At 42.7% G+C, this 17,292-nt stretch overlaps 1 protein-coding gene across 3 annotated transcripts in view; it reads left to right on the top strand.

The window, feature by feature from the left end:
- The window catches only part of JAZF1 (JAZF zinc finger 1), a 349,651-nt gene that overhangs the window by 280,794 nt on the left and 51,565 nt on the right, over positions 1–17,292 (top strand). For all 3 annotated transcript variants that reach the window (XM_074379646.1, XM_074379648.1, XM_074379649.1), the window contains exon 3: positions 8,162–8,358. In XM_074379646.1, the coding sequence (XP_074235747.1) occupies positions 8,162–8,358 (197 nt within the window). The remainder of the gene's footprint in view (positions 1–8,161; positions 8,359–17,292) is intronic.

The following is a 17,292-nucleotide window of genomic DNA, read 5'->3' as shown; positions in this document are numbered from 1 at the left end:
TTTATGAAAATTTTCAGATATTTACATTAAAATGTCTTGTCCTTGAGTCCAGATATGTTCCATAATTCATAATGTTTTAATTTCATAAAGATAGTATAGTACAATTACTACATATTACATAATACTCTCCGTAGGGCCTGGGGTAGCCCCATGTAATCACATGCATTAATATTTATGCAGTGAAACACATGAATATTTTCAGTAAATGCAATAAAGTCTGTAAGTAGCCTTTCACCAGCTCAGATTAGAGTTTGCCTTCCAATGAAATTTTAGTGTCAAACTTCATTTTTTAAAATTTCAGATTTCGGAGCTTTGGAGATTTCAAAATTGCAGGTTGCAGACCTATTTATACATGTGAGCATACCAGGTCACACTATGAGACACATTTCTTTTTTTTTTTTTTTTTTTTTTTTTGAGGCGGAGTTTTGCTCTTGTTACCCAGGCTGGAGTGCAATGGCGCGATCTCGGCTCACCGCAACCTCCGCCTCCCGGGTTCAGGCAATTCTCCTGCCTCAGCCTCCTGAGTAGCTGGGATTACAGGCACGCGCCATCATGCCCAGCTAATTTTTTGTATTTTTAGTAGAGACGGGGTTTCACCATGTTGACCAGGATGGTCTCGATCTCTCGACCTCGTGATCCACCCGCCTCGGCCTCCCAAAGTGCTGGGATTACAGGCTTGAGCCACCGCGCCCGGCTTGAGACACATTTCTTATAATGGTTTGAAGTCAAAACAGAGTTTGAAAAATACTGTGCAATAGTGTTGCTGGAATCATTCACTGTTAGAGCTGGGAAGGACCCTAGCAGTGATGTATTCCATATATCCATAAAACCGAACCTCCTCCGTTTTAACAAGTAGAAAAATCAGGACCACAAAAGCGAACGCCGTGGCTCCTGGAGGCCACTGGTTTCTTTTTCCCAGAACAAGCCCCCCGGCAATGCACAGTGCAGACCTCTGGACCACATGCCCTCTCCAGAGTCATATAATCACAGCCCACCACACCACACATTTTGGAGTTTTCAGCTTTGTTTTCTTTTCAGTTTTTTCTGAGACTGAGAAGTTTCAAGTGGTCACTTCCATTTCTGAGTTCGCTGGTCCAGTGAAATCCAAGTAATTTTTTTCCCCAGCAGGTCACTTAGACTCAGGTGTTTTGGCCATCAAGTGAGGTGGCATTGGAGTCTCTGCCCGGGTTCCAGCAAATACTGTACATTTCCTGAGTTTGTGGTTGAAACTAGTCTCCCTGGACCAGCAGTTGACATTTTCCCCCTGTGGAATTATATTCATGTTTCCATGTTGAACATGTCAGACTGAATGAACATTGTGGTCTGAGGATTTAAAAGATTTATAATGGAGTCTTGAAAATTTACTTAAGGAATATGTACTTCCCCTAGCAATAACAAATATTACTACAAATGACCATATTAAATTAAAGTAACTTAGACAGTTCTGATTTGTAGGAAAGTTGAAATTAATCTTAAAGCAGTTTCAGTTTCAAAATGAAAACATTGCTTTGCCTGACCGCAGATTTTCAGGCTGTTAGTCAACAGTGAGTGAAAGAGTCTCAAGTGACTTTTTTTCCTTTAAGAAATATTCAGTTTTTTCTCTATGTGTAGAAAAGTGTTAGAAGGAAAAAACCCTAAAAAATCAACCATAGTTTTATCTGGGTAATATTTCTCTTAGAAAAAAAAAAGTTTTTACACAGGAAACATCAAAAATTCTTTTCATAAGCTGAATGGTAGGTAGACAGATTGCTATTAAATTCTTTATGCATGGGAATGCATATATTTGCATATATATTTCATAATTTTTAAAAATACATTTATTTCCTTTCTTTTCCTAATCTATGTGTTGGTCAATTAAAAAACTTTTTAAACAGAAGTCACAAATCCGTAAAAAGTGTTCTGTAAGTGTTCTTTAGTGAGATATGTTAATTTTTGCAATTTAATTTTATTTACTCTTTAAGACAAAGTCTCGCTCTTGTCCCCCAGGCTGGAGTGCAATGGCAAGATCTCAGCTCACTACAACCTCTGCCTCCCAGGTTCAAGCTATTCTCCTGCCTCAGTCTCCCAAGGAGCTGGGATTACAGGTGCCTGCCACCACGCCCGGCTAATTTTTGTATTTTTAGTAGAGACAGGGTTTCACCATGTTGGCCAGGCTGGTCTCAAACTCCTGACCTCAGGTGATCTACCCACCACGGCCTCCCAAGTGCTGTGATTACAGGCGTGAGCCACCATGCTCGGCCACTTTTTACAATTTTAAAAAAAGACATTTTTATCCATTCTCCGTTTCTTCCCCGATTAATTCCTTTAGTGAGTAGGCAAGAAGCCCACTTCAAATGCTTTTTCCCCTACGTTAAAAAATAAACACTAGAAGGTATACTGGCAAATGTTGAACTGACTTGGGGAGGGAAAAAAAATGCCAATTTGTGCTCTTGCCAGTTTTTGTGGTGTAAATACTTGGGCCATAGCCAATTTCAAGCTACCCACATGTCACTGAACAGAGTAGGTTACTTTGCATTATATGGAATATAGCTGTATCGTAATTCTACCAAACAGATAAAATATTAATGTAAATAATCTCAAGAACATAGATAATGTTAAAATGCAGTAAAATAATTAAGTGATGAACCTTGAGTTAAATGCCCTTGTTTTTAACAAAGCACTTGATTTAATTATTAGTTTACGTAATTTAGTTTTCAGTAACAACTGTGTTTAACAACAGACTCACCAAATCCCTCAAAGTTTAAGTCAGCTTTCACAACCCAGTATGAACCGGCTTCAGCCCACTGCAGCTGCCAGATCACAGCATTGTCACTGTTGCATAGCAGAGAGAATTCTAGGAGGTAGGCACAGCCAGCCTTCCCCAGACCATAGCCCAGTGGGGCTACAATCTAGAGAACGTCTCTCTCCACTGGGAGCCCAGTGGTTCCATACAGCAGGATTGACTGACATTTAGAGGATGAGCCTCTTGTTCTCCCAGCTGCCCACTGCCCCATGTAAACTGCCAGAGGGGTCTTCCTTGCATTTCCCCAGGCCCCACACTCCAGCTCCCTGAACCCTTTCAACAGGGAAAACCATTACAGAGTCCCAAAGCTTGACTGGGCTCTGATACCAGCTCTGCCACTAACCAGCTAAGTGACCTCAAACAGGTTACACCACGTCATTTCAGTTACTATAACGAATGAGGCAGTGGCACTGGCTGATCTGACTTAACCCAGTGAGTCAGGTGCAGTGGCTCATGCCTGTCATCCCAACACTTTGGGTGGGAGGATCGCTTGAGTCCAGGAGTTGGAAACCAGCCTGGGCAATATAGTGAGAACCCCATCTCTACAAAAAAATCAAAAAATTACGTGGGCATGGTGAGGGGGTGCCTGTAGTGTCAGCTACTTGAGAGGCCTAGGCAAGAGGATCGCTTGAGCCTGGGAGGTGTAATTGCACCACTGAACTCCAGCCTGGGTGACAGGGAGACCCTGTCCTCCCCCCAAAAATTCACATCAGCCATGATTACTGAGAGCTTCAGAAAGATCACCAAGAGTGTGCAGACTCACTGAGGAAAGCTCAGGCCACCGAGTGACATGACTCCCTTAACCTGATTTCAGCCTTAGGAGTACAGCAAACATTTCCAACTCTGACATTTGGTAAAACAGGGAACATCATCATTTGTTGGCCAGAATCACAGGCTTTGCTGTGCCTCCTCGGCTCCTCTAGACACTCTTGTCTCCCCAAATGATTCCTTGCCATTGGGAATCTGCCCAGTTTTTGACAGACAGCTGTGTTGATGGAGCATTGCTCAAAAACTTTGGTTTACTAAGTCTCAGTAAATGGGTTAAGTCATGGTTAATGAAGGGAGTAGGAAGAGGAGCAGCATGGTAGTGCAGGGGAGACACGGACCCATTTTAACCAGGGTTCCCACAGTGTTTGTGTGGCGTTCCCATGTGTGTGTATTTGTGGGGGCAGGTGGTGGGGGTGTGTGTAGTTGTCACTAGAACAAATTGTACAGCTGTCTATGTTGATATGGAAAGGTTACCATGATTTATAGGTTGTATGACCAAGTTCACAACACCAATCTAAGAGAGAAGGGAGAACTGAAAGAGGAAGGGTCAACAATAGGGCTTCAAGAGTGTTTATGTTTAAGGCTTTTAACATGGGTGCCTTGTTCTTGCTTCTGTAAAGCCCTTAAAACATATAACCCAAATGCAGATTACTGTCTGTAGCTGGCCAAAGTCATGTGAGGGTGAAGGTGGGGTTTGTGTGTGTGAGTGTTGTTACGGTTGTTTATAGTTGTTGTGTTACATCTGAACTGTAGGTGAGTATTTTACAGTAAGAGATATGAGTTCTGTAATCCCAGCACTTGGGAGGCCGAGGCGGGTGGATCACAAGGTCAAGAGATTGAGACCATCCTGGTCAACATGGTGAAACCCCATCTCTACTAAAAATACAAAAAAGTAGCTGGGCATGGTGGCATATGCCTGTAATCCAAGCTACTCAGGAGGCTGAGGCAGGAGAATTGCCTGAACCCAGGAAGCGGAGGTTGCGGTGAGCCGAGATCGTGCCATTGCACTCCAGCCTGGGTAACAAGAGCGAAACTCCGTCTCAAAAAAAAAAAAAAAAAAAAAAATTAGCTGGGCACAGTAGCAGGCATCTGTAGTCCCAGCTATTTGGGGGACTGAGGCAGGATAATCACTTGAACCAGGAGACAGAGGTGAGCCGAGATCATGTCACTGCATTCCAGCCTGGGCAGCAGAGTGAGACTCCATCTCAAAAAAAAAAAAAAATGACCAGGAACAGTGGCTCACACCTGTAATCCCAGCACTTTGGGAGGCTGAGGTGGGCCGATTACAAGGTCAGGAGTTCAAGACCAGCCTGACTAACATGGTAAAACCTTGTCTCAACTAAAAATACAAAAGAAAGTAGCCAGGCATAGTGGCACGCACCTGTAATCCCAGCTACTCAGGAGGAGGAGGCAGGAGAATTGCTTGAACCTGGGAGGCAAGGGTTGCAGTGAGCCGAGATCATGCCACGGCACTCCAGCCTGGGTGACAGAGCAAGACTCCATCTCAAAAAAAAAAAAAAAACCACAACATATATATGATCTAGAAGATGTAGAGAAGCGGTCTCTTCTCTCGCTCTCTCACTCTTGCTGTCGCTCCCTCTCTCGCACACTGGATATGCACCCTCTGGGCTTACTCCATTCAGCCATTCCACAAATAGAATTTCTGCTCTACACAAGGCACCTGTGTGCTCAGTACTTTTGGAGCCATGGGTGTAGAGTGTATCCTCAAGACACTTGGAGCTGAGTAAGGTGGACAAACTATAAAGACGTAGCCGTATTACAATGCTTTATGTAATAATAACAGCTTCTACATTTTGAACCACTTGCTACGTGACAGGTCAGTTACCTCATTTATCCTCGCAACAGTCCTCTGAAGTTGAAACTGTTATTGCCCCATCTGCCAGCAGGTCACCTTCTTAGGTTGTGAACATTCAGACTCAGAGATGACCATGGGCCACATAGGGCACTGGGTTCGTTCAGAGGATGGAGAGGACAGGCTGCCTGCTGCAGGAACCCTTGCAGCAGTGGAAACGGGAGGCTTTTGAGGTGCAGAGAGGTAGGAGGGGAAGCTATCCTGGTAGGGCTTCATGTCCCTCAGGGGCTAAAGCTCTTGAAACACGCTTTGGGCATAACTCCCCAGTTCTCTCCCAGGGCCATGCCCAGCTAAAAAGACCACCATGCTTGCGAAGTCCCAATCGGGATTCTTGGCTTCCTATTAGATAGGTACAGGTGGTTCCTAGTTCCTCCCAGGCTGTGCAGTTAACCTGTCAGAGGTCATTCTTAAGTAGGTAGTATAGTGTTGCCTAGTAACGTAGTTGACATACTGTCTTAGCAGGTTACCAAATTTAGCCAAACATCAGACTCATACAGAAAGGGCAAAGATGTATGTTAATTCCTTACCTACTCTCTTGTTCCCATTTTACAGAGAATAAACCTGAGCTTTAGAGAACTTTTATCAACTTGCCTCAAATTACATAGTAACCCAGCGTGGATTTGAACCCTGGGCTGACTCCAAATACCATGCTCTTCATTAAAATGCAAGTGTAAAAAATTTTTCTACCCCCATAAGCATGTCCATGTTTATTTTGCTATTTGAAACCCTAGTTTGAACTACTTACCCTTGAAAACAATCTGCCTTCCTGGAAGCAGCAGCCTGTTTATCCTGTGGCTTTGCCACTCCCTGGCACACTGCATACCCCAGTGTGAGAAGTGCAGCACCGTCCTAGCTAGCAGTTCTTCTTAGAATAATAAAAGAAAGCACTGGTTTTTCCTTTTTTCTGCCAGTCTATATTTTTAGTAGAGTTTATGAAGAGGGAAAAAAAAATTTAAGGAAAATAAAACCAATTTTGCATCTGAAAATAAATGAGTACCTGGCTATCAGGTGCAAACGATTCTCTGTGCCTTGACAGTCCTTTTTTCTTTTTAAATCATCACTATTCTATAGCACAAAACCTAAGAGCTCAAAGCAAAGCCTTGTTACTAAACTCAGTTCAGCATATAAAATCCAGTTTATATATCTGGAATGTATTGCAAGAACCATTCAAGAAATATGCCATCCATGTGTCTGAAACATAGAAATTTAAAACACCGTTTTAAAACATAGAAATTTTAAGACACTGTAACAATATTACTGTTGTTTCATTGGGTGTTTAATCGACTCTAAGCTTTCACCAGGCATTATCTGTTGACTTCCAAAACTTCATCGGGTAGTGAGGAAAAATACTAAGAAATTTTGTAGACACAATGTGAAATAGGTTGGGTAACATACCATGTTTAAGTGCATTGCAGTGAGCTTATGATAAATTATATTGAAATAGCCAAACTATAATTGATGTGGGAGGTGTTGGAGAGAGGCCTCGAGGGGCATGGAATGTTCTGTTTCTTAGCTTAGGTGGTGGGGACAGCTGTGGTTTTATCATCTGAACGCTTTCGTACACTCTGTTTACTATGCTTTCTGTGGCAGTTTTCAAAAATGCAGCTGATAAAGTTTGCCTGCCAATATGAAAAGAATGCTCTTTAGGTAGGAGACACCCATTTCATAGATTGTTTTGAATCTCATGGGATCCGAACTTATGAAATGGTAGATTATACAGTGAGAAAAGAACAAAGTTTGAATATTACCAACATCAGAGAAGCACTGGAAGAATAACTCAAGTTTCCAAAGTGAAAGTATCAGGAAAAGTCACCTTTCCCTTTCTGAGTAATGAAATCAGAACATAAACAGATCATTAGCGGTGACATTCCTCCTTGTTGCTCTTTTCCCCTCCTCTGGAATCTTGGGCCGACGTATACAGTTCTGTTCATGTTCCCTGAGGTGGGCCTGGCGCTGTGCTAGGAACTGGGGGCTAGAATTCTTGCCTTCATGGCAAGGGAGGCAAGGCCTTAATTAGCCAAGAAAAGTTTTTAAACCCAGATAACAATATGAGAACCAAAGTAATACACATTGAAAAAAAAAAAAAAAAAAAAAAGAGTTTTAATTAGCTGGGCATGGTGGGGCGCGCCTGTGATCCCAGCTACTCAGGAGGCTGAGGCAGGAGAATTGCCTGAACCCAGGAGGCGGAGGTTGCGGTGAGCCGAGATCGCGCCATTGCACTCCAGCCTGGGTAACAAGAGCGAAACTCCGTCTCAAAAAAAAAAAAAAGAGAGAGTTTTATGAGGCATATATGTTAGGTGGCCATTAAGTGGTACAAACAAGAAATACTAGCAGCCTGCAGATGAAGGAAGCACTGTCTACTTGGGAGTGGTTGGGGCACTTTGAGGATGTGTGGGCTTCCTATGGGTGGAAAGAAAGAGAATGCACTTTCCAAGAGGAAATCTTGTAACTGAAAGCATTACTGTGGGTGCAGATGTATTCTGTGGGTATAAGCTTTCTGACAAGGAGGATTGGCCTGGGGAAGAAATGGACCCGACTTTGAGGAACCTTAGAAATAACAAGCTGGAAGATAATTCCATTGCATTGGAAAAGGGAAGCTGTTTTGAGGTGTTGAATTTGGGACTGACCTGTGGCCAAGGTCCATTCCCAGATCGAGCATCTGTGAAACTCACATGAGTGTCATGAGTCCTCTCGCTCTCTTCATGGCCTGGGTTCCTTACCTTCCATTGTTGTTTCAGATTCATGACAGATGCTGCCCGCCGAGAGCAGGAGTCCCTAAAGAAGAAGATTCAGCCGAAGCTCTCACTGACCCTGTCCAGCTCAGTGTCTCGAGGGAATGTGTCCACTCCCCCACGCCACAGCAGTGGAAGCCTTACTCCCCCCGTGACCCCTCCCATCACCCCCTCCTCTTCATTCCGCAGCAGCACTCCGACAGGTGAGTGGCCTGGCCCTACAGCCTTAAGGAGGAGGAGAGGAGAAAGAGGAAGTGTGTGCAGTGTGTGTGCTGGGGCAGAAAGGGGCTGGAGACAGATCATGACCCAGACCCGCCACATTGTCGATCCTTTCACTAGTCTCTGTATATTGATTGATTCTTCTGTTTATTATTGAAGACATATTTATAGATTGTTGTTAATATGCATGTGATAATGGTTTTGTAGATTTTTTTGTCAATATATTTCCCATTTTTACTGTGCATATACATATACACAACATTTTTAATTGACTTTACAGTAATATATATTTCATCACCTGATTTACAACTGAACATATTTTGAAAATATTCTAAAACCGTTAAAATAATTGGTCCTTTAGAGGAAACATAATTTATTAAACAGTCTTAGAGAAATTTAGAGATAACTTTTCTTCCAAGGAGACTTTGTTGTTTATTTTGCTTGTTTGTTTGTTTGTTGAGACGGAGTCTCTGTCGCCCAGGCTGGAGTGCGGTGGCATGATGTCAGCTCACTGCAGCCTCTGCCTCCTGGCTTCAAGCAATTCTCCTGCCTCACCCTCCTGAGTAGCTGGGACTACAGGCACATGCTATCACACCCAGCTAATTTTTGTATTTTTAGTAGAGATGGGGTTTCAGCGTGTTAGCCAGGATGATCTTGATCTCCTGACCTCGTGATCCACCTCCCTCAGCCTCCCAAAGTGCTGAGGATTACATGCTGGAGCCAGACTTCATTGATTTTACAAAGCCTTTGGGAAAAGGGGGAGTCCTTGTCATCTCCAGCTTTTTCTGTAGATAGTGGGAACTTGCCCTTCAATTTAGCTTTTTCACTTGCTTCTTTATACCCACCTATTCACCAATCAAGTGATCCATTTTCTTCTTCCCAGTCCGTCTCTCCTGTTTGCCTCTTCTTTCCTACTCAGTCTCCCTGACACACACATGGATGCCCACTACCCAGCACTCTCAGCTCCTCTCCCCCAGCTTCCGCCTTAAAGAGGCTTCCGACCTTTTAAGGATACCGTCTTCTCTGATTTGGGTCAACTCTGCTCAAAGCTTTATCCTCAGTTCCACCATTAGGATTAGCCTGTAATCTGAAGACAACATTCAGTCGCTTAAAAGAAAATGTTAATAAGGAAACCTTGGCAGAGTTACATGTTGCTGTGGCTCATGCATATAATCCTAGCATTTTGGGAGACTGAGGCAGGAGGATTGCCTAAGGCCAGGAGTTCAAGACCAGCCTGCACAAAACAGCGTTTGGAATGTCTCCTAAGTGCCAGAAACTGAGCTACTGGGGTAGGCAGAGAGAGGCCCTCCTCCCTGACCTCAGGAGCTTAGACCTGTTGGAGGACATTGGCCTTCTAGGGGCCAAGCAAGATCACTCTTTTCTTCCTCTCCCAAGTGTGGAAATGATTAAAAAATAAAACAGCAGTCAGAGATGAGGAACAAAATATCAACTGTATTACTACATAAAGCTAAACTGCAGAATGGAGCTTGGATCTGTAACAATTGGGCTTCCTAGTATGTCTTCCCAGAGTTCTGTTTATTTCCCAAACTGTCTTTGTCAGCTTTCCCCAGGGTGGGAGCTGACCAGAGTGCACCCCGGGCCGTGAGCAGAGCGTGCTCAGCCCTTCCTCCCTAGTTCATGCTTCATTAAGTCACGTTCCTCCTTGGGCAAGAGTGAGTAGAGATGGTAGAAGAGGTCCGTCGTCTTTGTGCTGTCTAAGAAACAGAGAAATAGCCCTCCTCCCCCAGTGGGAATATAGACCGTCACTAATCAAATCAATACACAATTAAATATAACCCTGTAATCATGACAAGTGCTATATAGAACTCTTTGATATGAGGGCATCCAGTGAGGCGTTTGACCCGATCAGGAAAGGCTTCCCTTGAAAGATACATGAGTCAACTGAGTAAAGAGGAAAGAAGGAGCAATGTCACAGGGGGAATGTTTTGCAAAGGCTCCCTGGAGGGGGAAAGCCCAGCAGGTCCCAATACTGAAAGCAGGCCAGGTGGCCGAGCATAAGACGAGACTGAGGAGCTGGGCAGGGACTAGGGTACTGGGGGTCTTATTCAAGATTTTAGTTGAATCAAAGAGCAAAGAGAAGCCACTGGGAACCACACTGTCATGTCCTTAGCCATGATTAAAACTGCTTATCATCTCTGACAGTTTATGTATTTCTCTGTCATCCATTTTCTATTGCACAAGGTGACTACAGTAGTATTTATCAAAGTATGTTTCAGAATACCAATTTCACACAGACAAATTGGGGAAAGGGATTTCCTGTTAAGTTTGGGGAGATGATAAGTTAGACAAAGTTAAATGGATTTCTTTTTTTTTTTTTTTTTTTTTTTTTTTTTTTGAGACGGAGTTTTGCTCTTGTTACCCAGGCTGGAGTGCAATGGCACAATCTCGGCTCACCGCAACCTCCGCTTCCTGGGTTCAAGCAATTCTCCTGCCTCAGCCTCCTGAGTAGCTGGGATTACAGGCACGTGCCACCATGCCCAGCTAATTTTTTGTATTTTTAGTAGAGACGGGGTTTCACCATGTTGACCAGGATGGTCTCGATCTCTCGACCTCGTGATCCACCCGCCTCGGCCTCCCAAAGTGCTGGGATTACAGGCTTGAGCCTCCACGCCCGGCTAAATGGATTTCTTTAATTGAGGGCTTTAGTATGCACTGTTAGTCTCCAAGGGGAGGATTTAGTAAATTTCCCAAACTTAGTTGCTCTGATTAGGGGACCTTTTTCTCTATGGGAAATCTCAGGGGACTCATGGTTGCCAGACACCCTGTTCAGTCAGGATTGAACATTTTGAAGACAGGATTGGTATGGAAGATAAACCAGAGCTCCTGCCTGAACTGCTTCCTTTACAAATGGTGTTACCTTGAGCAAGACACTAATACCCATTATATAGATTTTGCATCAAAGTTAAATGTGGTAGCCCATCTATGACATGGTGTTCAATAAGTTCATCTCGTTGGTTTGGGGTTTTTGACTTTGTATTTTAGAAACAGAATCAAGGTCAGTCTTCTAGAGGACGAACTGGCTCATTTGTGTTAGGCGTTTGTCCATTTCCTTGAATAGACCATCACGTTTCCCTTGTATTTTATTTTGTAAAGACTGACTTTCTGGGATTTATGTTGTAAATCTAAGGAATGAAAGAGAGTGTAGTATAATTCTGCAATCCTCTTTTCTGGATATTTCTATGGTATTTATTCATGTAGAATATGAATTATGGGGGCATTTTCCAACTGGCTGTGTTTTATACCTGAGGTAATATGGACTGACTCATGTCCAACACCAGATAACTATGACTGCCCCAATTAGTAACGGGTGCCTTAGGACCCCATGAAAATAAAGACAGCTTAAAAGTGAGAGTTTATTATTTTTCATGTAAGAATGTTTGGAAGAAATGGAATCATTTCCTTTCCTTCAGACTTAAAGAAATCTTTCTGACACCTTGCCTGTTCTAGCAATTTCCCATTGAGAGAATTAATTTATGTTGTGGTAAAGATGTATCATTTTCAGTCTGTCAAGATCATTGGTAAGTTATTTGCTGCTGGAAGAACATTCCGTGTAAACATCAAAAATTAGCAGGGGAAATGGTTTCTTAAACCCCTACCATGTACAATTTTGATTGTGTACATTTTTCAATGTTTGGAATGTTATTTTACCTGTAGTTAGAGAGATCAGCTTATTTTGCCTGACTAATGTGGTTTCAGTCACTTTCATTGCTAGGTTATAAAATTCCATGTTTCTGCTCCTTAAATTTACTCTTCCAAGTTCCATATTCATGGTGCATTCCCACTTGAGAAGTAATAGTCATCTTGTAGGAACTTCATTTATAAAATGTTCTTTAAGGTCTGCTTCTTGACAATACTGAATTAGAGCTCAGCTTTATCGTAGAGTTTTGAGTATTTCTTAAGTATACTTGGAATCAGTGTTTGTCTTGCTATTTTTTTTTTTCCTTATTTATTTATTTATTTAGAGACAGGTTCTTACTCTATCACCTAGGCTGGAGTACAGTGACGCTATCATTGCTCACTGCAGCCTCTAATTCCTGGGTTCAAGTGATCCTCCCACCTCAGCCTCCTGTGTAGCTGGGACTACAGGCACATACCACCATGGCTACCTAATTTTTTTACTTCTTTTTTTTTTTTTTTTTTTTTTTTTTTGTAGAAATGAGGTCTTGCTATGTTGCCCAGGCTGGTCTTGAACTCTTGGCCTCAAGCAATCCTCCTGCCTCTGCCTCCCAAAACTCTGATTACAGACAAGGGGTACCATATATGGCCTGTTTCGCCTTTTTTACATTCTAGAACAGGCATCCCCAAACTTTTTACACAGGGGGCCATTTCATTGTCCCTCAGACCGTTGGAGGGCGGCCACATACTGTGCTCCTCTCACTGACCACCGATGAAAGAGGTGCCCCTTCCTGAAGTGCGGCGGGGGGCCAGATAAATGGCCTCAGGGGGCCACATGCGTAGTTTGGGGACGCCTGTTCTAGAAGAATGTCTTTTTCTCATTGTTTTTCTTTCCTATCCTTGTCTTGTTTTCTTTTAATATATAGAAAAATTATTCATTTAAGAAAAGCTTAGAATAGTTTAAATCATAGGTCAGCAAACTTTTTCTATGAAGGGTCCACATAGTAAATACGGTTTGCAGTCCACAGAGTCTCTGTTTCAGCTACTCGACTTTGCCATTGCAATGTGCAAGCAGCTATAGAACCACCTGAATTAATGGGCATAGCATATTTCATTAGAAGTTTTTCCAGCCGGGCGCGGTGGCTCAAGCCTGTAATCCCAGCACTTTGGGAGGCCGAGCCGGGTGGATCACGAGGTCAGGAGATCGAGACCAACGTGGTCAACACGGTGAAACCCTGTCTCTACTAAAAATACAAAAAATTAGCTGGGCATGGTGGCACGTGCCTGTAATCCCAGCTACTCAGGAGGTTGAGGCAGGAGAATTGCCTGAACCCAGGAGGCGGAGGTTGCGGTGAGCCGAGATCGCGCCATTGCACTCCAGCCTGGGTAACAAGAGCGAAACTCCGTCTCAAAAGAAAAAAAAAAAAAAGAAGTTTTTCCAGCCGGGCGCGGTGGCTCAAGCCTGGAATCCCAGCACTTTGGGAGGCCGAGGCGGGTGGATCACGAGGTCAAGAGATCGAGACCATCCTGGTCAACATGGTGAAACCCCGTCTCTACTAAAAATACAAAAATTAGCTGAGTGTGGTGGTGTGTACCTGTAATCCCAGCTACTTGGGAGGCTGAGGCAGGAAAATTGCTTGAACCCATGAGGCAGAGGTTGTAGTGTGCCAAGATCACACCACTGCACTCCAGCCTGGGCGACAGAGCAAGACTGTCTCAAAATAAAAAATAAAAAATAAAAAATAAAAGTAGTAACATCTAAAATATAATTACTGAGGGGAAAAGGCAGATAGCACTTGTGGAGTATTTTCTATGTGTGCTTACCGTATTCTTTATCTATGACATTGTATTTAATCTTAACAGCAGCCTGACTGAGACATTATTATTCCCATGTACAGATAGAGAAATAGAGGCTTAATAAGGTTAACTTGATGTGTCCGTGTCTGTCTATTCAAAGAAAATGGTCTTTCCAATGCACCCATACTTTATATCCACATTCATTAGTATTATATTAATACTTTAAAAAAAGCTTTTATTAGACTTTCTGACACTGTGTGTGAACTTGACACCTTCAAATTCAAAAGACAAAATATGTTCAGTTACTGAAACCTTGGTTCGACTTCATTTATTGAAACTTCCATTTCCACCTGCTCTACCATTCAAACAGCATGTCATAACAGAAGGACTTAACAGTTTCGTTTAGCCAGGGTTTCTCTAAGGCAGGCCCGGCGTCCCCAAACTATGGCCCACGGGCCGCATGCGGCCCCCTGAGGCCATTTATCCGGCCCCCCGCCGCACTTCAGGAAGGGGCACCTCTTTCATTGGTGGTCAGTGAGAGGAGCACAGTATGTGGCGACCCTCCAACGTTCTGAGGGACAGTGAACTGGCCCCCTGTGTAAAAAGTTTGGGGATGCCTGCTCTAAGGGTTAGCTGACTCCAGATGGCCTGTTGTTAAGTAATCAGGTTTGTGAGCCAGCTGGTAAACTTAATCTTGAAATTGGCCATGGTGGGAGTATTTACACCAATGAAATTGGCAAATAGTACATACCAGGACCTTCCCTGCCCCATTTTACCATTATACCACTGTTTTTTCCTTTCAGTATTTACCAGATTAATCTTACTTAGTTTTGTAGTTCAAGGAATTATGGATTCATGTGTCTGTGAATAAACCTGAAGTCCAATCACCAGTAAATAATGACTGCTTTGTAGCCACACCACAATGTTGTAGGAAAGGTTTTCACATTATATTGTTACACTAGAAAATTCGATTTCAAAATTGTATAAGCAATATGATCTCAATTTTTTTGAGGCAGTCTCATTCTGTCACCAAGGCTGGAGTGTAGTGGCATTATCTCAGCTCACTGCAGCCTCTGCCTCTCCGGTTCTAAAGATTCTCCTGCCTCTCCTTCCCAAGTACCTGGGACTTCAGGCACGCATCACCACTGCCTGGCTGATTTTTGTATTTTTAGTAGAGGTGGTGTTTTGCCATGTTGGCCATGCTAGTCTTGAACTCCTAACCTCAAGTGATCCTCCTGCCTTGGCCTCCCAAAGTGCTGGGATTACAGGCATGACCCACCGTACCTGGCCCATTATCTCAATTTTGTTTTTTGCTTCAGAAAAGTTAACCATAGTTAACTACCTTATTATTATAGGAAGATGAATGTTATTTTCTTCTTTTTCTTTTCCCATGTTTTCTAAAATGATCCTGTGTTTCTTTTTATAATTTAAACAACTTAGTTTAGTACATATAATTAGAAGATGTAGAATTACTGGTCCTAAAAAGTTTAATGGATCTCTTTCCATAAAATTAATTGATCTTTGGTATGGGGCCATTCCACAGCAAAGGCCTATTAGCTTTTTCGTCCGTCATTAGAGAGCAGGTTGTCTTGATTGTCATTGCCTACAGCTTAGTTAATTTCTCCACCCTCCCCCACTTTCCCCCACTGAATCTCTTAAAAGTGACTTTAAATCAGGCTGAAGGTTAAAATCACCTGGAAAAAATGTTAATCTATCTCTGCCTGGGCTCCACCCTCAGCCACTCTGCTTCATTGGTGGGTGGGGCTTGGGCTTTGGGAGTTTTTAAAAGCTCTTTTGGGTGGATAATTCTAACCTACAACCAGAGTTAAGAAAGTACTGTTTTAAAACGTGGCCCATCTCATTGTAATGTCTGTGTGCCTTCAAGCTTCAGTTTTGAACATATTTCCACATTGTCTGGAGAAAGGTTACTGTAGTCCATTTCCTTGGCCTCTGAGATGAATCCAGTGGGACTCAACAGATGCTCACTCATGTCTTAATGGAGAAGCCATGGAAAGAGCTGGCTGGGTTTCTGGTTCTAATAGCATCACATAGTTACTCCTGGAAAATATTTGTATATATATTTTGGCACTCTCTGGGGGAAAAAATGCAAGTATTAAACCAGAGAAGGGCACCCAAGGAAATTAAACCAATTTTTAGGCTTTCTTGTTTAGACTGTGAATACAAAGTTTAAGTTTCTGCATTGTTTTTCTTTACTTCATATTCCTGTATCTCCTTCTGTGGCCTTTTAAAAAACGTTTCTTTATGGCATTTACAATAAATTGTTCAGATTATAAAGACACTGAAAATGTCAAGAGTTATTAATGCATAGCAAATTATTTTAAAGACTATAGTATTAATTTTTCCCTGAGGATGGAAATTACTCTACAATACAGACTTACAGAACTGATAGACTTTTGCTTGGCATTTAGAAGCTCTATCTGAATGGAGTTAAGGTGAGCTCTTCCTTTATGCCCTTATTTTCAGAAAGCAAAATAAACCTAAATAGGCTTAGTAAGGACAGAAAATCCCAGAGAGAAACAGATAACCAAAATAAAATATAAACTAACATACCTCCCCTACCTACCCAAAAGAAAAAAACAAAATGGACGGAAAGTCTTGGAGAAATCCCAATCTGTTTAATATTGGAAATGGCGGTGGGGAGGTGGGGTGTGGCGAAATATTTCAGCCTGACTGAATTTTGTGATCTACTTAGGAATTCCTGAGGCTGTGATTTGGTTTTCTGACATATTCTGCCTAAAGAGTTGGAGATCTACATGATACGTAAGCAGTGTTCCCTGAAATCTTCCTATTGGTCTGATTTACATTTCCCTTTTCACGTACGTAAATGCTCACTTTTGTAGCTGGAGAATGAGAAGATGTTGTTCTGTTCTCTGCCTGCATTCTGCAGGTCACTGACAGGCTGTTTCCTGGCCTCCAGTTTATATGCTTGCTTGTTTATATATTACTCTGTTCTGGTCCTTGTCCTTTCCTCTTCCTTTGTAATTGACTAGTAAAACCTTTATCCCTCTGCCTGAGTGTCATGGTCAGGTCTTATGGCTCATTCTGCTTCCTCAGAATCTTCTTCAGCCACTTATTTTTAATCTCCTCTTGCTACTGAAAGTGTTGGAGTGAGGATGGCAACAAAGAAATGGGAATTTATTTCTTTCACAGCTGTACCACTTAGAAAAAAAAGTCCCAAACAAAACTTTATTTTGACTTGAAGAAAACAATCCAGTTGGCCAGGCACAGTGGCTCATGCCTGTAATCCCAGCCCTTTGGGAGTCCAAGGCAAGCAGATCACCTGAGGTCAGGAGTTCAAGACCAGTTTGGCCAATGTGCAAAATTCCATCTTTACTAAAATATAAAAATTAGCCAGGCATATTGACATGCACCTGTAATCCTAGCTACTTGGGAGGCTGGAGCATGAGAATCACCTGAACCTGGAAGGCAAAGGTTGTAGTGAGCCTCGATTGCTCCACTACACT

Source organism: Saimiri boliviensis, chromosome 10 (genome assembly GCF_048565385.1).
Source record: "Saimiri boliviensis isolate mSaiBol1 chromosome 10, mSaiBol1.pri, whole genome shotgun sequence".
In the NCBI taxonomy this organism is placed as follows: domain Eukaryota; kingdom Metazoa; phylum Chordata; class Mammalia; order Primates; family Cebidae; genus Saimiri; species Saimiri boliviensis.
Note: the sequence above shows the minus strand (reverse complement) of the source record. Positions and strands in the feature narration are given on the sequence as shown.